The 23,692-nt window shown below is 37.1% G+C and overlaps 1 protein-coding gene across 5 annotated transcripts in view; it reads right to left on the bottom strand.

Annotated features, from left to right (window-relative positions):
* Positions 1-23,692, bottom strand: part of ANKRD31 (ankyrin repeat domain 31) — a 138,086-nt gene that overhangs the window by 63,932 nt on the left and 50,462 nt on the right. For all 5 annotated transcript variants that reach the window (XM_058729520.1, XM_058729524.1, XM_058729491.1 and 2 more), the window contains 5 exons: positions 20,424-20,579; positions 13,279-13,421; positions 7,195-7,339; positions 2,800-2,852; positions 131-1,610 (listed from right to left, as the gene is read on the bottom strand). In XM_058729520.1, the coding sequence (XP_058585503.1) occupies positions 131-1,610; positions 2,800-2,852; positions 7,195-7,339; positions 13,279-13,421; positions 20,424-20,579 (1,977 nt within the window). The remainder of the gene's footprint in view (positions 1-130; positions 1,611-2,799; positions 2,853-7,194; positions 7,340-13,278; positions 13,422-20,423; positions 20,580-23,692) is intronic.

Below are 23,692 nucleotides of genomic sequence, written 5' to 3'. Positions count from 1 at the left end.
CCTAAATTATACTCTACATGTCCTGATTCTGGTCAGTTTGGGCATAAGGGGAGTGGAATTCAGTTAGAAATTTCTATCAAATAAGTAAATCTATTGGAAATGTGTACTAATCAAGAAATATTATTAATACCTGGTATATGAGACATTTCTTTCTCTTCTTTTTGTCTAAGTTGTGAGACATTGGTCAATTCCTTATTAATATTGTCGGCAGAATAAAAAATTATATTATGTATGGTTTTGTTTTCTGGAATATCTTGTTTCCTTTTTTCAACTGTAGTTGTTTCTATTACATGAGAATTAACAACTGCAGACAAAGGCCCTTTGGAAGAACTTGGTTTTTGACTTTCATCGTTGTAATCCCTTTTAGCGTCTTCTCCTTCATTTACCTTTTCCACAGTATGCGTATCTGTTTGATCCATTAAAGGATCTTGAGGCCTTTTGAATAGCTCCACATGACTAGTCAACTTTGAAGTTCCCTGTGTTGAAAATGTTCCTGGACAAAGCTCTGGACTGCCATGTGAATGATCAAAAGAAGTTTCATATGTGCATCGTCCGTAATTTGCAACATGTTGTTCAGGACCTATTGTATTATCTGACTCAGAAAAATCAACAGCTTCCTGTTGTGGAAATATGGTTAGACTGCAAGCTTTTAACTTATTTTCCTGTGAAATATGGTCTTCAGAAGGGAAAACCTGTTGAAAATCCATTTCTTCTCTATTTGTTATATTCTCTTCACAATTATAGTGGTTTTGGCAACCCGTAGAACATACCACTTTTTTAGGTGTTATAGTCTTCTCAGAGATATAGCAATCATCATCATAACTAAGATTTTCCTTTATAAAGGATGCGAAAGAATTTTCCCACTCATTAAGGCTCTCACCTTTTTGACCCAAGTTACTATTTTCATGAGAAAGGCTAATGTGCTGTTGTTCTTGGTGAGTGTCAGGCTGCTGATGTGTAGTAACAAGTGGTAACTTGATTTCTTTCTGTAAGGAAAGTCCTGAGAAAAAAACAGCTTCAGCTCCATGAGTGGATTCCAAGCATTTTGTTTCCTGATTATCTGATAAATCCAGGCTGTGGATATGTGTCTCTTTGAGAACTGAACAAGCCTCCATACTATTACCTAATTCATTTTTCAGGCTTGACGGAGCTAGGCTAAAAAGTTTATGTGACTTTTCTGGAAGGTCAGCAAAGCCTTGGAGAATATCTTGTTGACCAGTAACCAATCTACTTATTCTTCTGGAAGAAGAAACAGTGACTGTCTTTCTTGGAATGCTTTCTTGTTTTGCATCATCCACTTGAGTTCTTTTATGCCATGTGTTTCTTCTTCCTCTGTCTTTAGACACATTTGTGCTAGGACCTTTGATATCCTGGAGACTGTCTTTTCTGAGTCCTCTAATAGAGTGTATTTGGTTAAGAGCTGATTGCTTATGCATGGATTTACCAAATTTTGTGTCTTTGGAATCTCTTCGGTAATGTTCATATACATCTTTATTTATAAATAAGCCTTCTTTGCTTCCTTTATCAACTTTTACATCTTCTGATTTCTGTCTGTTGGAATTTTCATCACAAACAAACCCAATGAGATTTTTAGAACTGAATTTTGGTTTCTAAAGAAAGAAAACATATAGTTAGCTTTAATTTTCCGCTGTAGCTCTATATTCAATTAACTCAGGATTGTTGATAAATGAAATCATTATGCCATTCAATTTTATGATTTGATCTAAACACAGCACCTGATGGCATATATATACAACGTTGTATTTCAAAAAAGGATTAACAGAAAAAGGGAAATGTAGTAGATTAAGACTCATTATGTGTACTAATCCATATTTTTTGGTTCACATTTTGATTTTGCCAGTATTCAGCACTGTTCCTCTTATTAGGCATAATTCAAAATTTAATCCACTTAATTTTTATAGGCTTTAAACATAACCAAATGAGAATGCTTTAGAAATACTCTCCTCTCCCAATTGTTATACAGATAGAGCTAGAATTGAGAGTTTTTTCACTTAGTATCTGACAGACTGTAGGTAGGGCAGGAAAAGAAGGGATTTAAAAACAAGAAGATAGCCTGGGTGGCTCAGTCGGTTGAGCATTAGACTCCTGATTTCGGCTGAGGTCATGATCCCAGGGTTGTGGGACTGAGCCCCATGTTGACCCCATGCTGAGTGTGGAGACTGCTTAAGATTCTCTCTTCCTCTGCCCATCTCCCCTGCTGGCATTCTCTCCTTCCCTCTCAAAATAAAAAAATAAAAATAAAAACCAACCAACGAACCAACCAAAAAAACCCCAAAAAACAAACAAAACAAAACAAAACAAAACAAAACAAAACCCAAGAAGGCAGATAGGCTCCCAAACCAATCTGCGTGAAAAAACTGTTGTAGACTGCTAAGATTAAAACAGGGACACTGCTTCCTCTCAGTCACCACAAACCAAGCCCCAGATGAAGAGTAATGGCCCACAGTATAAAGTTTGAAGGAATGGGTTGACACCTCTGGCTTAGACCAGAAGAAATTTGACATGGATGATAAACCCCATGGCTCCATGAAGAGGAGGAAAAAGGAAATGGCTATTGACACATCAGTGTGGCAAAATATACTACCTTTACTCAACTGCTTCCTGAACTAACAGCCCAGAACACTGACTCTCACGTAACTATTCCAAAGTTTCTTAAAAGCAAGGTGAAGTCACTGTTCCTGATGAATGCTTTAGCCATCTTTCTTTCCACTCTGATAATCTATAAAATGGGCAGCATGTGCAATCTATAAAAATGTTTACTGCTAAACAGTGCTATACCTTGTGCTGGTGTACATCCTCTATGTCTGATAGGTCAGTGCTGTTCTTTTGAGCTGTAAACAAAAAGAGAAAATCAAAGAAAACAGCCTCCTGTAGTCAGACTCTAGACTTCTAAAACCCACAAGTCCTTTGCCATGAGAAAACCAGAGGATAAGTGAAATTATGCAAACATTTTCCATTCAAATTGGCACATATAACATTCCTGTAACTAATAACTTTCATATTTATTAGAAACCCCATACTATCTTGAGAAAGCTGAAAATATTTCTGTAGGAAAAGCAATACGGCCCCAACAAAATAACAACAAAGACAGGCAATGAACTATTTCTATATTTCCCACAGATATATCCAGATATGGAGCTGTCAGCAAACTACTTTTATATAGCAAAAAATTATTTCATAATTAACTGGATTATCATTTCCTAATATGTCTGCTTAATAAGGTTCTAGTCTGAATGCTTTGTTCTCATAAAAATGAAACATATATGCATAGAAAAGGCCAGTCTTGAGAATGTGTAAGAAAAAAAAAAGATGGCTTAATAAAATATACCTAGGTTGATAATAAAAGTACGTTAGTGTCTCTTTTAAATCCTAGAGGTGGAATTAGTTACCTATATATACATTTGGCCTCAAAAGACAAAAACCTAGGAACAGTGCCTTGTACATAGGAGGTATTCAATCATTATCTAATAGAAGAAGGAACAATGAATGAACGTCTTAGGTGTGACATGTAAGCAATTTAAAATTATTTAAATACACTAGGAACTAGAAATATAAAAGTATTTTAACAGGGATGTAACTGGAAAAAAGAATATTTTATTTCTTGGGAATAATTTTCATGATAGCAATCAACTTACAATGAGCATAATGAGGCCTGGCATTCACCTACTCACCTCATACAGAAGACAGTAGGTTCATAGGATGTCCTTCAATGAAGCAAACAGGCTTGGAGCACAGTCTCTGGAGGCTACTCCTGAGTTTCTATCTTTACTCATTTGCTTAGCAGCTGGGTGACCCTGGGTAAGTTTCTTAATATCTCTGCCTCAGTTCCATAAAATGAAGGTAGTAATCGTCCCTATCTTACAGAATTGTTGTGAAGATTCAGTAAGATAATCCATGTAATCCATGTACAGAGTTTAGAGGAAGTCCTGACACATAGAAAGTGCTCCATTATTAATTTTATTATTTTTTTTTCAAGAGCAGAAAGGACTCTGTGCCTTTTCCTAACTGTGGTTCTTAAATAAGACAGCAAGAAAATATTTCACAGGAACCACCATTTTGGGCATGGTTCCTAAGAGAATCTGGAAGCTAGAAAGGGGCTTTAATCTCCTCTCAGGTTCAAGAGTCTATATGCTCTAGTATAACCAACTTAACAAAAAAATCTATACAAGTATCAATTCTGAGGTGGTGAATGTTGGTGATGTAGCTGTAATTTTTTTCACTCTGTTATTCCAAGCTTCTGTCATATGTAAGGTACTGTACTGAAGCATCTTACATACATCAACTCTAATCCTCACAGTAACAATCCCGCAGGTATCTAAGTAGAGGAGCAGATATTAGAAGCCCAAATTTACAGATGAGAAAACTGAGTGTTAATATACCTCAGGCTATAAAGTTACTAAGAATGAACTCCTGTCCTATACCAAAGAAGATGTATTTTACTCTAAGAAAACCACCAAATATTATTGCATGAGGGAGGTTTTTTATCCATCATTCCCGTAACTAAAAGCTATTCAACTCAAATTTAAAAACAGAAACTCTCAACTAGTTTTTTCATTTATATTGATAAGTCAGCTAATAATTAATGACAGACTTCAAAACTTCAAACAATAAATATTCAAACCACCTACTAAAGCATGATAACACAGCCCAGCTTCGTAAATTCCCTCACCAAGGAAGAATGGAAGCTAAATCCTAAGAAAAAAGGCTTGGGATCCTTTTCCATGAATGAAATTCCCTTGGGTAGGTGTAGGTCAGAAGTGGGCATTAGTGAATGGGAGATTCTGGATTTGGAGAAAGGGCTATAATGCTGGAGAAAGGGCTATAATGCTGGAGAAAGCACTCTCAGAAAAGCAAAACAATGCATGCTATCATAAAATAGAGCAGTAAAGAAATTAAGCAGATTTTCAAAGCAAAAATTTAAAAACATACATGCTTTTGCCTCCAACTGAATATGTGCAATTTTCCACACAGCTTGAAATGTAAATATAAGTGCAATAATTTATCTCAATGAATGGAAACATGAATAATCTATCTCAATATGCTTTTACAGACCTGGCCTCAACAAGGTGTAGTCTGTCCCTCTTACTTTCTGATGAGACTGGGCTACAGGGGAAGGAGTGTTTTGTTCTAAAGAACCATTAACTAATTGCCTCTTGGTGGCCTTTAATTCTCAATGAAGTTATCTCATTATTATAAAGTAGGGTGTTGGGGTGCCTAGGTGGCTCAGTCAGCTGAGAGTCCAACTCTTGATTTCGGCTCAGATCATGATTCCAGGGTCTTGGGATCCAGCTGTCAGGCTCCATGCTTAAGATTCTCTCTCTCTCTCTTTCTCTGCCGCTATCCACCACTTGTACTCTCTCTCTCTCTCTCTCTCTCAAAAAATAAATAAATGTCGCTTCTTGGCCTTTTGGCTAAGATCAAGTGTAAAAAAATAAATAAATAAAATAACATAGGGTGTTTTCATCCAAGTCTTAGTTCTTTGTCAACAGCATTCAAATAGTTACCTCTTAGGGAAAATGTTACTAAAATATAGTTTGGTAAAAGTGAACGAAGCACACATACAGCTACTGAAGGTAAAGACTTTATGTTGTTTGTTTTGTTTAAAAGGACTGACACACTACTTATTCAACAAATATTTACTCAACGCCTACTGGGTACAAGGCACTTAAGTATTCATCACCAGACTAAACACAAATCCTTTCCTTCATGGAGCTTAGATTCTGGTGGGGGAAGACTGAAAATAAAAAATAAACAAATTGTCCAATGTGTTAGAAGGTGTTAAGTGCTATGGAAAAGGGATAAATAGAAGAGTAATATAAGGTAAGAAGGATTGGAGTGAGTGTGGCAGTTTGAAAAATATGTTCATAAAATTTTTGGTATTTCCTCCTTTCAAAAGGTGGAACTTCGTAGACTTAGTGACTTACTTACAACAAATAGAATATGGCATAAGTGCTTCCAAGATTAGTTTCTAGAAAGCTTGGGGCCTCTGTCTTGGGTGCGTTCTCTTGCTCTGAGCCAGCTGCAAGGCTGTCAGCAGCTCTATGGAGAAAGCTCCTGTGGCAAGTAATTGAAACCTCCAGCTAATGAGCAGTGAGGCAATGAGGCCTGCCGATAACCAGGTGAGTGAGCTTCAAAGTGGATTTTCCTGCCCTAGCCGAGCCTTGTGATGACCATTCCTCACTAAGAGCTTGGCTGCAACCTGTAAGAGACACTGATCCAGAACTGGTTACTCGGTTAAACTGCTTCCAGACTTCTACTCCTCAGAAACTGTGAGAGATAATACGTTTGGTATTCTGAGATGCTAAATTTCGGGTAACTTGCATAGAGATAGGTAACTAATATGGTGAGGGTGGGAAAGAGGTAGGTTGCAGTATTAAATAGGATGGTCGAGGTCTCCCTGAGAAGATGACATTTAAATTAAGACTTGAAGGAGGTGGAAGAGGCATATTTGAGAAACAGCAAGGAAGCCAGTGTGACTGAAGCTGAGAGACAGAGGTAGAGAATGGTAGAAGTTAACTGGTTGGGTGGCCAGCTCATATAGGGGCCTGTATGCCACTGTAAGGATGCTGACATTTCTTCTAGATTAAATGGAAAGCCACTGCAGGGTTTGAGCAGAGGAATGCTGTGATCTTACCAAAAAATCTAACAGATGCATTAAGGAGAATATAAAGAAAGTGTCATGCATGTAAATTATTCTTGTAACCTTGTTATTGACAACTATAAATCAAGTTCTTTGGTAGTTCAATTTTTAACAGTGTAATGGATGACAGGGCAAAAATATAACCATAGGAGAAGATTCTTAGGGGATGGAAACAAAAACAATCCTGACCATACTCATCGAACTACATCATATCATTTTAGCCAAAAAACTGTCAGGGGAGTGGGGGGGGACCAGAACTTTATAAAAGTTTTCTTAACTGTTTGTAATGCACAACTAGGAAAAAGTACCTTGATATTATCCCTTTTTTCTCTTTGTTCTTTTGGAGTCCTTACATTATGTGCATTTGCAAACAAGTCAGTGTGCTTTACTAAAGAAATGGAGCAAGGACACCACTGGATAGACGTTCTCACAACTAAGGAGGAAAGGAAATTTAATTTCTGTAATTCTAAATTCAATTCCTGTAACTCTCTACCAACATGATGAACAGATATAACAGGCCAGTTTAATCTTACCTGATGTAAGATGTTTTTGGTGTTTAGGAATATATTTCTCAAGGAGACGCTTCATACGTGAATCTTTGGCCTCATCCAAAGCACACTTTCCATTGTCACTTCTAAGTAAGGGATCAGCTCCATTCAAAAGAAGTAACGCTGCCACCTACAGGAAGACCGTTCATGTGAGCGTGCCCAGACAAAAGGTATATTATTGCAAATGTGTGCTGGCTTACAACTCTAAGCAACATCGGATATTTCTTTCAACAAGAGAGCTTGGGTTTATCTGTAACATCTTTGCCCAATAAAAAAAATTAATGCAACTTACTGAATCATAATTTGTTAATGTACATATCCTTTCTCTTACAAAAATAGAGAAAAAGGGGGAAAGGGAGGGGGCAGAGAGGGAGGGGGAAGGAGGGAAAGACTGAGGGAGGAAGGAAAGATCAGAAATATAGATAGTTCAGGTGCTGGTGAAATGGATCTAGAGGTACACCGAGAATTAGGCATCGGTTCTGTAGTAGTAAATACAAGTCTGACATGTTCCAGGAGATGGTTATGTCATCTTCCATCTGTAGCTGTGTTGCCGTTGCTCCTCCCCAGTGTTAGGGAGAAAGAAACCAGTCAATCCTTAATTGTTCCTACTCCTCAAGTTACCTCCTCATGATGCTCTCCCTGACCTCCTCATCCACTGCTGCTGCCTTTTTTTGGGTACATATTTTATCATAGTGCCCAATATATATTACACTTATTTCTTATTAATCTGTCTCTTGGGCACTCTAAGGTTGTTGAGGGTGGGACTATGTCTTTCTTTTAAAATTAATTTATTACATATGAATAGGAAATTAATGAATATAGTTCAAAATATAGAAGACTCAGAAAAGTATACAATGAAAAATAAGTTTCCTCCTCTATCCCTGAATTTCAGTCATCTAATTTTTTTAAGTACTATAGTTTCTTCTGAATTTTTTGAGTTAATCTAGTCCAACATGTATATATGTATGTATACATACAAATATGTACAGATTTTCTTCTTACACAAGTGGCCACAGAATATATACATTCCTCTATATCTTGCCGCCCCTCCCCCAACAAAAGAGCTTAGAAATTGTACCATGTCAGTATAAAATGAACTTTCTCATTCTTTTTAGCAGCTGAGTAATAGTCTACTATTGAATGTACTATATGAATGTACTGTATTTTATTTATTTTTTGATTTTTTTTAATGTTTATTTTTGAGAGACAGAGATAGAGAACGGGCAGGGGAGGAACAGAGAGAGGAAGAGGCAGAATCCGAAGCAGGCTCCAGGCTCCAAGCTGTCAGCACAGAACCCGATGCGGGGCTCGAACCTACGGACCGCGAGATCATGCCCTGAGCCGAAGTCAGTTGCCCAACCGACTAAGCCACCCAGGCATCCCTGTATTTTATTTAAGTAACCTATTGACAGATGTTTAAGTTGCTTCCAAGTTTTTACTACAGGTATATGTCTTAATCATCTTTATATTCCCAGTGCCTATCTCAGTGTCTGACAAACAGTAAATATTCACTAAGTACTGTTTAATACAGGAAGAATATAGGGGCGCCTGGGTGGCTCAGTCGGTTGAGCATCTGACTTCGGCTCAGGTCATGATCTTGCGGTCTGCGAGTTCGAGCCCCATGTCGGGCTCTGTGCTGACAGCTCAGAGCCTGGAGCCTGCTTCGGATTCTGTGTCTCCCTCTCTCTCTGCCCCTCCCACCTCATGCTCTGTCTCTGTCTTTCTCTGTCAAAAATAAATAAACATTAAAAAAAATTAAAAAAAAAAAAAAGAATATAATCAGGGAGGATGTCGGAAGTAGGCTTTAAGTATCACTACAAACACTAAACGGGCACACCTAGCACCCAGATTGTGATTTCTAAATACTATCCACTTACAGACAATATAAGAAGAAACAAGCTATACAACACCATAAAAATAAAATTAGCCAAATCCAGAATTTAGGAAATTCTTTAAGACAAAAGCCAAGATTCTAGAACCCCTACGAAAACACAAAATAGAGGAAGAACTGTTATAGGTTAAAACACACTTAAGACACACAACAAACATATGTAATATATGGACCTTGATGGATCCTGATTCAAACAAAAACTTACTATAAAAATGCATTTTTTAGATAACCTGGGAAATTTTAATATGGACTGGATATTAAATAATAAAAGAAACTATATTAGGTAGGATGATGTTGTGGGTGTAAGAAAAGTTCTTATCTGTCAGAAATGCAGGTTCAAGTATTTATGAGTATAATGGTATAATGCCTGTGATTTCTTTTAAAATATTTCCAGTATCAACAACATACAAGTCATGTTCCAGCCTGTTGAGGGAGTTTGGCTCTTTATAGTGTAACAGAATATATAATCAAACTTTAGAAGAGATTTCACTACAGATACATGTGGAATGAATAATCACCATGTTGAAGGGATGTTTTTCTCAATACATGTGAACCTAAGTAACACTGTCAGCCAACCTCCAAGTCAACATCTCATATACTCATACACCATACAACACTTCATCAAATAAAAGCTTTGTTAAAATCATGATAGCTTACATCAAATTGTCATGCCATTTCCTTCACCTATTAACAAAGTAAACCTAATAAAAGAGAAGTCAAGGTTAGCCTGACATGACTTGTTCTTAGTGATGCCTACAGATTCTCAAAGATCACTTCATTCTTATCTAAATGTCTCCTATGTGTCTAATAATTTGTTCCAGATTTTTCTAAGGAATCACAATGAACCAATCATTTGTAATTCTCAAATCCCACCTTTACCATATTGGAAAATGTAATTATATTGACATATAATTTACATGCCATACAATTCACCCATTTAAAAAATACAATTCAATGGTTTTTAGTATATTAAGACAGTTGTATAACTATAACCACCATCTAATTTTAGAATATTTTAATTTCTCCTAAAAGAAACCCTTAAACAATGAACTGTTACACCCCATTCCCCACCTGCCTTTATTTTTTTTGTTTTTATTTATTTTTGAGAGAGAGAAGAGAGAAAGCAAGCACAAGTTGGGGAGGGGCAGAGAGAGAGGGAGACAGAAAATCCAAAGCAGGCTTCAGGGTCTGAGCTGTCATCACAGAGCCCAACACGGGGCTTGAACCCACGAACCATGAGATCATGACCTGAACTGAAGTCGGACACTTAACCGACTGAGCCACCCAGGCAAGTCCCCACCTTCCATTCCTAATCTTTTCTGTCTCTAAAAGTTTGGACTACTGCAAATATTTCAAACAAATGGAATCATACAAGGTATTTTTAATGGCTTTTTAGCTTTTAAAAAATAGGTTATTATCTTTTAGGATCTCCCACCTTTTAGTATAAAAGTTAATTCCTGTAAGATAATACATTCAAGTTCCTTCAACTCTGGAATATTTAAGAAACTCACACTCTCCAGGTGCCTGATCCAGTATCAGGTTCCCAGGACTTCCTTCGTTTGACATTTTTAGTCCTGTAACAAGTAATGCATGGGAGCAATACCCAGAGTCTAGACCATTTCTCTGATCATCTTTGCCTCACATATGAGATTCCCCAAGGTTAGCCTAGATCCTCATCTGACGCTCAAGCTATCCCTACTCCATCCTCCAAAACAACGTCCTACCCTACTTTGATTTTTAAGGCTTTGGTTCTTAAGTCAGTCCAGAACTGACCTGGAATTTTGCAAATCTCTCTTGGATTGGGTGAAGTAACTTTCTGGCTCCCCCCAGCTAAACAGAACGGGAAGGAACAAAGAAGACCGTGACTTCATCCCACCCCACCAGGTTTCAGCTTTTAATTCTTATGACTGTTCTCTGGACTTCAACTTCCATCTTGCCATTCTCTTTTCTCCCGCCATCAGTCAGGATACGCCACAGTTCCAAAAGCACATCAGTTACAGGAACACAAAGGTTGGCATGAGGGAGTGAGATAGGAGCGAGGTAACTAGATTCTGGAGTCAAAGGTGTGTGTCCTTGGTCCCTTTTACTTCACTGAGGGAGTAAGAGAAGGCTACATATCTGCAAAGGCGAGACAGAAGATAGCCAGTTCTAGCCTGTGAGGCAGAAACTGACTGAAGCCGAGTTACCAGATGGGACAAAGGAAGAACTGAGAAAGAAAGGAGGAAAAAGTGAAGTGGTCAGGGCTCACCTTGCCCAAAGGGGGAAAAAACTTTTGACTAGGGTTAAGTCAGCCCTGAATAGTTGGGAAAGCAGATGGGCCAAAAGGAGAGGGAAGAACTGCTTTGGCATGAGGTTTCTCTGTTGGAGGCCAGCTTTGAAGAGGGAGTAAAGGACAGAGAGGGCTCACACCAACACCTGTCCAAGCCTGCATTCTTTTGGCCATTCAATTAGGTCCCAGGCAGAATTCCCCTCCCCACCCAGCTTTCTCTACAAGGGGGAGGGTGACCACCAACTAATAAGTGATATATTATCAAAAGAAGGCAAAAGAACCTAAACTTTCCTGAAGTACTGTTTCACATTAGGAAGGGTTATGCTGTGTCCATGCCCATGGCTCCCAGAAGCCTTCCCCAGATCTATTTGTTAAGGCATTTCTTCTTGGAAGCAAGTGTATTATAACTTCCCAAGCTCAGCTGATTAGCTCCCTTTTCTACCCTAGGAGTTTGAACCCAGAGGCAACTTCCAATACATGAGATAAAAAAACATTAATATTTTCAGCAAGTATCTCAATCCGGTAATGTGGTGCCTGAACCAGAAAATGTCTGGCAAGCTCAGAATGTAAGTTTATTTCTGAAATAAACTGCAAGTGCTGAAACTGATCATCTTAATTAATATTATCATTATAGTAGCTACCAATTTGTTTTTTTTTAATTTTATTTATTTATTTATTTTTTATTTTTTAATATATGAAATTTACTGTCAAATTGGTTTCCATACAACACCCAGTGCTCATCCCAAAAGGTGCCCTCCTCAATACCCATCACCCACCCTGCCCTCCCTCCCACCCCCCATCAACCCTCAGTTTGTTCTCAGTTTTTAACAGTCTCTTATGCTTTGGCTCTCTCCCACTCTAACCTCTTTTTTTTTTTTTTCCTTCCCCTCCCCCATGGGTTTCTGTTACGTTTCTCAGGATCCACATAAGAGTGAAACCATATGGTATCTGTCTTTCTCTGTATGGCTTATTTCACTTAGCATCACACTCTCCAGTTCCATCCACGCTGAGTAGCTACCAATTTGTATGGAACTATAGTATTTTGATATTTTAAACAGTAGTACATTTATGCTAGTATGTACTGGTTAATCATTAAACCTAAGAGATTCATGTCTTATATGGACTCTGAAAGTGACGCTAGTGTCCAAAAAGGTGTATGCCTCCTATTGGGACTGGACATCACCGTTTAACACTCTGTAAGCAGAAAACGTTCTGCTAAAACCTATAGAGCACCATACTGAAATAGTCTAAAGAAGTATATAAGTTTAAAAAATACTATGTGAGGGCACCTGGGTGGCTCAGTTGGTTAAACACTGGACTCCTGATTTTACTCAGGTCACGATCTTGCAGTTCGTGAGTTTGAGTACCTCATCAGGCTCCATACTGACAGTATGGAATCTGCTTGGGATTCTCTCTTCTCTTCTCTGTCCCTTCCCCACTCTCTCAAAAATAAACTTAAAAAATAAAAATAAAAAATACTATGTGTACCCATGGGGCATCTAGCCGGCTCAGCTGGCTTAGAGTCTGACTTCACCTCAGGTTGTGATCTCATGGTTTGAGTTTGAGCCCCATATTGGGCTTGCTGCTGTCAGTGCAGAGCCCACTTCAGATCCTCTGTTACCCCCTCTCTCTGACCCTCCCCCACTTGTGTTCTCTCTCAAACATAAAGAAACATTAAAAAAAAATACTATGTGTAACCAAAACACTACCTGTAGTTATTAAAAGTAACACATAAAATAGCATCTACCATATTAGACACAATAAGTCTATCACAAAGTAAAACTTTATTCCACATTCTGAGTACCCGTTAGAAGAATAAACTATAACTGAATCCCTATTGCTAGCTTCCTGAGATTTTTAGTATCTGTAGAATGTACTATTTGATTTGCAAACAAAAGCATCACAGTACCTGATAACGTCCATTTATGACAGCATCGTGTAGGGGAGTGATCTGGTACATTCCTTTGATATTTACATCGGCTCCACCTTTTAATAGTTCACTTGCTGTCTGATAAAATCCTCCTACACTAGCTTCATGAAGTGCTGTCCAACCTATTTTACAAAAAGGAAATGGTATTTGTTTATGTTTGGCATCTTAATGTTTTGTGCTTGCCCTTATAAACTATATAAACTCTAAGTTGTTTCTTTAAAAATATTTTCATTAGATGAGACAAGATAATCCCACCATGAAAATAAACTATTATTAGGTGGATTCAATAAATCTGAAGGCCAAATAAAATTCCTACCCCCAACTCAATTGTGAAAAATATGAAAAATATGAAAAAAATAAAATATTTGAAACTATTCTTGTCCAGCTCAAATAAAAATGCTGTAAGGGAGTCATTGTTAGCTTAAAGAAATGTTAATTATAGGCTACTTTTTTGCAAAGAGGGAGAAAAAACTTTATTTGTAGCTCAAGGTACTTCCATTAAAGCAATCCAGCTGTCAGGAATGCACAGAGGTCACTTCAAAAATATGTATTTCTTTACTCATTTGTAAAAAGCTATTTACAGTAGTTCTAACACAAACTATTGTAATAAAACCAGGCATACAAGTAAGTATCTGTATGACTTACGTATCCTCATTAGCCAGAGACAATGGTACATTATATTTATTCAATTCCAATAAATCATATGATTGATGTAAGAAAACCTAAAAGGTGCATGTTAAAAGTGTATTAAAGCGGGGGGGGGGGGGAGGGGGATAATTCTTTGTTGTTCTGAGCATTCTATTAGATACCAGTAGCAGCACTCCCCCATTCCAGTTGTAACAACCAAAAATGTTTCCACAAACTGCCAATGTGCCCTAAAAGCCAGTATCACCCCAGTTAAGATCTACTGTCATAAGATGTTATAGAAAGAGTTTCTCTTATAGTATTAAATAGAAAGCTTTGAGGAAGAAATGAAGAGAAACAAAAAAGGTAAATATATAGTTAATAGAGGAATTTTTTCCTATAAATTTCTTTAAAATGCATGTGACCATTTAAATTGAAAATCATAACATTATATTTTAGTGTTATTAATTTATATAGCTGTTATATGGCATAAAAGATAAGGGAGATGTGTTCAACGTTCTGACATTTTATAGAAATATTAATATACTAACTCTGAAAAGAATGAAACATTAAAGATGTACATTGCAATCCCCAGGGTAATCACTACAAAAAAAAAAAGGCAAAGACATAGAAAGGAAAAAAAGGATAACATACACAAGGAACAATTAGTAAAATCACAATCCTCACTCAATCCTACCTTTTATATTAAATTAAAATTGACTAATTGCCCCAATTAAAAGGCAGAGATAGTCAGAATTTATCTATTTCTTTTTATATAAAAGCTATCTATAAGAAATATGTATGTATGCTATCTATAAGAAATAAATTTTAAATATAAAGAGGTTGAAAATAAAAGGATGGAAAAAGAGCAAATAGACAAGAAACATAAGATACAGCTAGGATGTCTATATTAATATCATAGAGAGTAGCTTCAAGACAAAATGTATTACTAGAGATAAAGAGAAATATTTCGAAATAATTAAAAGGTCAATTTACCAGAAGACATGACAATTTACAACTGTGTATGTACCTGATAACAAAGCTTCAAAATACAGGAAACAAAAAGGGACAGAATGAAAGGGAGAAAGAGACAACTCCACAATCATAGCTGTTAATATTTCAATATTCTTCTCATGAAATGATAAACTAGACAAAAAAATCCATAAAGACAGACATGATCTGAACATTATTAATCATCTGCATCTAAGCAACAGTTAGAGAACATTACATAAAACTGAGGAATAAGCATTCAAATACACAAGGGATGTTAACCAAGAAAGACTATATACTAGGAAATTGACCGATTCTCAATAATTGTAAGAGGATAAAATTCACAGAAAGTATATCCTTTGACCAAAAGTAATTAAATTAGAAACCAATATCAGAAAGATACCTGGACATTCTTCAAATACTTAAAAATTTAACGACTTCTTGGCACAAAACCAGACACACAGACCAATGGAACAGAATACAGAACCCAAAAACAGGCCCACAAATGTATGGCCAGCTAATCTTTGACAAAGCAGAAAAGAGTATCCAATGGAAAAGTCTCTTCAGCAAAAGGTGTTGGGAAAACTGTACAGTGACATGCAGAAGAATGAACCTGGGCCATTTTCTTACCCCATACACAAAAATAAACTCAAAAAGGATGAAAGACTTAAATGTAAGACAGGAAACCATCAAAATCCTAGAGGAGAAAAAAGGCAACAACGTCTTTTACCTTGGCTGCAGCAACCTCTTGATAGAGGTTTGGGTTACATAGGTGAATATATATGTCAAAATTCATCAAATAGCACATTTAAGATCTGCATGTCACCATATGAAAATTTTACCTCTAAAAAAAATTGAACTCTAGTTAGAGATATTATTTCTCAGGTGTTTAGTGGTAAAATGTACTAACTTTCTTTGAACTGTGTCCACATAAAGATGGATTGATGGACAGAGATTTATAGATATAAAGGTATGATGGATAGGCAGGGGCTCTGCCCCCTGGTTCCTGGCACAGAATGTCTAAACCCTTTTAAATACGGGTGCTAGGAGAATCTTTTGTTCTAATATTTGGTCTCTCACCCCAGTTACTCATACAGAATCCCCAAGACCTTTACAATTTCCCAAGTGACAAAAAATGTCTGACACAAAGCTCCTAAGTCCCTTATTCCCTGGGTGATAAAAATATCTTTTGTTCTAGTGAGGCAACTTTTGGTGGGCTCCCAGGTTGGGGCTGCTCATAAGAAAGACTAAACCATGATCAGAAACTTTGAACTTTCAGTTTCATGCCCTCCCAACCCCCACCCTGCCTTCATGATGAAGAATCCATGAAAACCCCAAAACTCCGGGGTTCAGAGAACTTTTCCGCACTGGTGAACACAACTAGGTGCTAGGAAGGTAACACACTCCAATTCCACACGGACAGAAGCTCCTGTCCTCAGGACTCTTCTAGACCTCACTCTATGTATCTTCATCTGGCTGTTTGTATCTGTAACCTTTGTCATATCCTTTATCATAATAATAAGTAAACTTACATGGTAAACATAAGTAAGTGTTTCCCTGAGTTATGTGAGCTACTTTAGGAAATGACTGAATCTGAGGAGGGGACTGTGGGAACCTCCAATTTGTAGCCAAGCTGAACAGAAATTGTGGGCAACCTGGGGACCTACTACTTGTGACTGGCATCTGAAGTGGGGGTTTCTGACTGAGCCCTTAACCTGTGGGGTCTGTGCTAATATGGGTTAGTGTCAAAAATGAATTAAATTGCAGGACACTCAGCTGGTGTTGGAGAATTGCTTGATGCGTCCAAAACCCACACATGCAATATCACAAGTGTTAGAAATAAAAGTAGAAGAGACACACACAAGTGTTCTTCCTTTATAGTAAGTATGTGATGAAAATAAATATGTAGAACGTGGGTATTAGGTACACAGATGCTTACTGTAGATTTTTAACTTTTCTGTATGTTTGCAATTTTTCATTATGTCATAAAATTTTCAAATAAATAGCTCACTTGTGAACTTTTGAAACATAAGCACTTAAGGACTACCTATTTTTAAAAACGTAACATAAAAATTATGTCCCTCCAAGCACTATTTCTGATAAAAAGTGTGAACTTGTTTAGATTCCAGGACCTGTGGAAATTTACTTATCAACGCATATAGTGATTAACCTGGTTATCTGCCACCAGTCTAGGATGAAAAATGAAATGTGAGAAATCCAAAAGTTATTAAAGAAGATGATAATTTTCCTTCTAGAAAACTTCCTACCCTTATTTAGGTTTTGATTAAACTACAATAAAAGTTAGTTTCCTAAAGGGGCAAAAATGACTACTTTAGGAATGAGAAACCCATAACAAAAGATGAGTTTGTTTTCCCTGAGCCAGAATGATGAAAAACATAAGGTAAATGTACAGTGAAAAGCTAGTCTCCTGTTTTAAATTTACTGCAGAAAATTCCCAAAGCAGAGAATTACTGCATGTCAGTAACTCAGAGTTAATGGTGGGGCCTCAAGGAAGGAGTGAAAAACGAATGCTACTAGGGAGACCTAAACAAGAATGAACCAGTGATGAACAGTACCAGTCTTAAGGATGAAAGAAATTCCCAGCATCCACAAAGCCAGATGGACCTTTATTCTGCAGAGAGAGCCATGGTAGACCAGATATGGCTACACATCTGACAGAAAAAACTCAAACGGGGGTGCCTGGGTGGTTCTGTCCGTTAAGTGTCCGACTTCAGCTCAGGTCATGATCTCGCAGTTCATTGGTTCGAGCCCCGCGTTGGGCTCTGTGCTGACAGCTCAGAGCCTGGAGCCTGCTTCACATTCTGTGTCTCCCTCGCTCTCTACTCCTCCCGCACTCACACTCTGTCTCTCTCTCAAAAATAAACATTAAAAATTAAAAGGAAAGAAATCAAATGTACAAAGAATTTCCCTGCCCTTAGGGATTACTCCTTCTGTGTTACAAAACCACTCCTTCAAAATAAAGATGGATCACACTTTACAACAGATCTTTTATCTCCCAGATCTAGCAGTGGAAGATCCTTTTCTTTTTAAGTTTATTTATTTATTTTTGAGAGCGCGAGAGAGAGAGAAAGCATGAGTGGGGGAGGGGCAGAGAGAGAGAGGGAGAGAGAATTCCAAGCAGGCTCCACACTGTCAGCACAGAGCCTGATGCAATGCCTGAAATCATAAACGTTAAGATCATGACCTGAGACAAAATCAAGATGCTTAACTGAATGAGCCATCCAAGCACCCCTACAGGTTGGAAGATCCCTAAACATTTTTTTTTCTTTTTAAAAATTTAATCATCTTGAAGGAAATATCTTTAAAGCTTTATAGGATTATAAATTTCCCAGAAAGAAAATATAACAACACATTTTTAATAAAGATTCAAGATCCTAATAATCATAATATTAGTTATATGCTCTAATGTAGCAATTGTTAACACCCACGGAGGTCTAAGTGCATGCTTTACTACATTATATAGTCTTCAACAATGTGTCCTCTCATTTTTAATTTTTTTGTCTCTTGCCTTGTTGTTAAACTTCTTGCTATTATCAACATCCTGGTCTGTGCCAATCTTTGCTTTCATTTCTACTGTGCCATACACTTAGGAATCAGATAGAATTCTGTGTAAAATAATGCTAAAAGCATTGGTCTGAGATAGTTTTAGCGAAGAAGCTTTATGAAATCTGTTTTGGGTATTCAGACTTCAGCCTATTTCCTGCTTGTCACCTTTGTTTTTGATAAATGAATTACTGCAATTGGTTTTTTAAATCAAAGAAAAAGATAACATAAAATGTAAACAAGGATTTAAAATGCAAATTTTAACCTATGACAAGACTATTGGTCTGTTATTGTAACATTTTATTAATTTCTCAAAAGGCACTTAGCTTTTTTTTGGATTGTATCACAGAATATATTTAAATTTTTCTAGTAAATATGTCTTTCTGTTTTCACAGCATGTGGCACATAGGAGACATACTATAAAAGCTCACTACAATGAACTGGTTTATTACACAGAGGTGTACACCTCTTGCCAGTAGCTGCCAGTAGTTCTTGAACTTTAATGAGAATAAAAATCATTGGGGGAACATGCTAAAATACAGATTTCAAGGTTTTAACCTACATATTTTGACTGTGAGACTGGGTGTGAATATGTGTGTTTGGGGGGGGTGAAATAAAGGCTACATTTTAAACAAACACTGCAGGTGACTCTGATGAAACAAATAGTTACAAAGTCTTTAAAAATGCTGCCCTCTAGGGGTGCCTGGGTGGCTCAGTTGGTTGAACTTCCAACTTCAGCTCAGGTCGTCATCTCATGCATGGTTCCTGAGTTCGAGCCCTACATCCGACTCTGTGCTGACATCTTAGAGCCTGGAACCTGCTTTTGATTCTGGGTCTCCCTCTCTCTCTGCCCCTCTCCTGCTCGTGCTCTAAAATAAATAAACATTAAGAAAAAAACCAACACTGCCCTCTGCAATTTTATGGGATGTAATAGCCAGAAATAAAGGTAAGAGCTAAGATGAAGAGTGAGAAGGAAAAGTAGAGAACAAGAGAGACCTCAAAAAGTCAGAAAAGTATGTTAAGGATAAAGAATTCATGAAGGTCACAGAAGTACCTGGGGCAGTGAGGAGAAAGTGCAAAATAAATGGCCAAAGAAAAGGAGGGAAGAGACAGCAAGGATGTTAATGGAGCAAACAAGGGCTAATGAAAAGAAACACGTTAAGAGAGTTTTGGAAAATCCATAAAGCAAAGTTAGCTGCATGTAGAGCTACTCCTGAATTTAAGGAGTAGATAGAGATTAACAAAAACTACCAGACATTTTTTGTGCACTGTTTCATAAAGTCTAGAAATGGTAGAAAAAGTATGGATATATAAAAGCACTACCCAGGCTGGCCCAGTGCTGCTCAGTGCCTTAAGTACTTAAGTGTCTTTAAGGAATCATTCTTGTCCAGGAGAATATAAGGTTCTTTCTGCAAAAAAGACTACCAGAGATCCAGCCTTGTAGAAAGAAAGTTCTGAGCTCCCTGTCCCACCCTCTCTATCTCATGCACCCTTCTCTCCATTTCCCTGGCCATTGCCCCTGTTATACACCTGCAATGTTATCTCAATTTCCGTCACATCTCAAGTGTACCATCAGCTTCTTTCAGCTTTTGACCTCACTTCTCTTCCATTCAAAGCTGAGTGTCACGGTAACAACGCCCATGCAAAGCCAGCAAGTCAGCCCCAAGAACGGCATTCTTCTGTGCAAGCCAACTGCACGTGACCCACCTGGTGGGCCCTCAGCAGGCATAATCTTTGAAGGTTAAATATACTACTCTTCTCCTGCTCCTCTTCCCTCGTTACCACTTCCCAAGGAGATGATGATGATCAGCTACTTAAGCAGGAAAATGACCTGGAAACTCTGTGTGAGACTTGCCTCAGGTCCACTTTGCCATACTTGCACAGAAGTGACTCTGCAGAAACTACGAACCACCTTCAAAATAATGTAGGTGGTAACCCCAACTTACCAGCATAACTTTGTTGATTAACATTTCCCCCTTTTGCTATAAAATGATGAACAAGGTCAGGGTCATTGTGCAGAGCAGCCTGATACAGTAAGTTCTCTCCAAAAATGTTTCTACGGTTAATGTTAGAAAGAGGTATTTCATTCATCTTCATTTTTCCTGAAATGAGGGAATAAACAAAAGAAAACAAAAAAATAGGAATCCTTATTTGAAAATCAGAAGGAATACATGTAATAGAGTGAAGATCTATTACAGCAAAGATCTGTCTTTGCCAGTTATACTTGCTAATCTAGTTATGTAATTTATTAAGGTAACAAATTTAAATCTAGTCAACATTCTGGAATTATATTATGAAAAAGTATTGCATCCGTTTACCCAACATTATATAATGTTATCTACAGGCAAAAAGGTGAAAGAAAAAATATCATTAGTTTGAAAACACCTGCAATACATTATAAATCATGTAAGAAGTTTATATTTATTGAAACCCCATGAAAAGTACATACTTTAGAAGACTAACAGATTCTTTTTTAAAAAAACCAATTATTTTAAGAGCTCTGGTGAAAAGGATTATTTAAATTTAGAATTAGATGTTATTAAACCCCGCAAAATACTATAGTAATAAAATGTCTTATACCACCATGATGAGAAAATCTCAGAAGTACATAAGGAAGATATAAAAACTAACCCCAGTGAGTCCAGAAGGCTAAATTTTCTTTCTTTGCTAAAAAGAGCTGTCATAAAATTAAACAAAGAAATATGATCTTGATCTGTACAATAGTTTTGAACTCCTAAGCCAGAAAATATACAATTAAAATAGCTTCCCAGGTTATGCATATCATTTCTCCACTGTGTCTCCGAAAATACTGCCATTCCTCATTAAGATACTCCAAGTCCTGTCAATTTTTATGGATAATACTTCATGTGGTTTTCCTGAATTTGAGAATAGCTTTGATTATAGCTTTTCCAATTTGAATCTAGCTAACCTACCCCTCCTAAATTCTCACAAAGGTAAATGAGTACAGCAGCCCATTTTTTAATGGACTATAATTTATCTGCTTTGCCTTTATTAGACTCCCTCCATTCAGTTCCACTGTAAAAGAAACCAACTTCTGGCCATTTAACCTGCTTCCCCCCATTCTGGACTACAAAGCATTCTGCTCCTACGAGAAAACTGTATGCTTACCAAAACCCAGTAGTCTTTACTCTAAGATCTGTCTTTGCCAGTTATACTTGCTATTCTAGTTATGTAATTTATTAAGGTAACAAATTTAAAAGAATGCCAAATTTTTCAATGAAAACTAAGTTGGGGAAGACATTCACTTCTAATCATGACTAGACAAAATATATATGGGGTAAAACAAAACAAAACAAAACCCTAATATTCAGACACTGGAAAACAGGCAGTTCACATCTACAACTCGTCTGAGAGGAGGGAAACAAAGTGAGCCCTAAGAGCACTCCAGTTTCTTGTCTGGACGCACTTTCCAGAACATAGTACAAGCATAGCAAGGTGATCCTGCTGAACTGAGGAGATAGAGATTAAAGTTTCAGGAGGCTGAGGTGATTAGATTTTGCAGGGCAGGATACCAGGGATGAGGGAGTAAAGAATAGGTACCAGAAATCTAAAGAAGGGACTCCTTGGGCCATTATCTGAATACTAAATGGCTCATATGGAGGAGGAGTCTTCATGAGGCTGGGCAAGAACAACTATCCAAGAACTATAAAATAATAATCGTGACAGGTCACACAGGCCTGAGTGACATTTACATTCCTGACAGCCTGAGGAGAGAGACCTTTTTGAACAACCGGGGCATTAGTGAAGACAAAACCGTTGACAAGTCATGTCTCAGTAGGAGGAGTTTAACTAGCTCCAGGATAAAGCCTACACCAAACATGCCTAACTAACAAGGTTTTTTAAAAAGTGCTGAAAGGATCAATTTTTTCTTCAAGTCACTATGGGCCAAAACAAAATGCAACATTCTTAAAATATATGGAGACATTCAATAACATTTTGTTGCATGTGGATGTCCCATTGTTCTCCTCTACAAAAGCCTTGTGCCTTTGTCAAAATTCAGGTTTTACTCCTGAACTCTTGTTACATTGCTTTCCCTATCTTGACGCAAAAGTCATGCTGTTGTGGTTACAATAACTATATAATTCTTAAAATCAGGCAGAGTGTTAAGCCCTCTAACTTTGTTATTTTTCAGAACTGTTTTACCAGTCTAGGTCCTCTGCACTCTATTTGAATTTTAGAACCAGCCTGCAAAATTTCTACAAGAAACCATACAGGAACTTTGACTGGGATTGTATAGAATCCATAAATAGTATCTAGGGAGAAAGAGCATCTTAACAATATTGAGTCTTCTGACTGATGAACAAAGCAACAGACCTCCATTTGTCTCCATCAGATTTTCTTTGGTTTCTCTGAATAATGTTTTGTAAGTTTCAGTGTATCTGTCTTTTACAATAGTTTGTCAAATTTATCCCTATGTAGTTCATATTTTTTGATACTATGGTATCAATTTTCACTATCTAAATGTTTGTCACTAGAATATAGAAATACAGTATTTGTATTTTCATCTCGTATCCTTTAATTGTGCAAAATTTACTCATACTTGCTTTAATATAGATTCCATTAGATTTTCTACATATATGATTATGTCATTTGTGACTAAACACAGTTTTACTTCTTTCCCCAAATGAATGCTTTTTATTTTATTTTTTCCTGATTGCACTGGCTAAACCCTCTGGTACAATGTTCAATAGAAGTAGTGACAGCAGACATCCCCTGCCTTATTTTTGATCTTAGGGGAAAAGTATTCAGTCTTTAAGTATAATACCTGTAAATATTTTTGTAGATGCCCTCTGTCAGGTTAACAAAATTCCCCTTTATTCTTACTTTGCTGAGAGTTCTCACGTGTGATGGATGTTAGGTGTTGTCAAATGTTTTCTCTGCATCCAATGAGATGATGATATGGTTTTTCTTTTTTAGCTTGTTAGTGAATTACAGTAATTAATTTTTAAATCAAAACTAATCCTGCATTCCTCAGATACACCCCACTCTGTTATGATAAATTTGATTTGCTAAAATTCCATTTAGATTTTTGCATCTATGTTTATGAGACATTCATCTGTAGTTTTCTGTTCCAGTGATGTCTTTGATTTTGGTTTCAGTTCATTGGTGGGTTCATAGAATGAATTGGGAAATATTTCCTTATCTTCAACTTTTTGGAAGAGTTTGTGGAAAACAGGTACTATTTATTCCTTAA

The sequence above is a fragment of the Neofelis nebulosa genome, chromosome 1, assembly GCF_028018385.1.
Source record: "Neofelis nebulosa isolate mNeoNeb1 chromosome 1, mNeoNeb1.pri, whole genome shotgun sequence".
Lineage (NCBI taxonomy): Eukaryota > Metazoa > Chordata > Mammalia > Carnivora > Felidae > Neofelis > Neofelis nebulosa.
The sequence above is the reverse complement of the archived record's forward strand: the minus strand, read 5'-3'. Positions and strand labels throughout refer to the sequence as shown.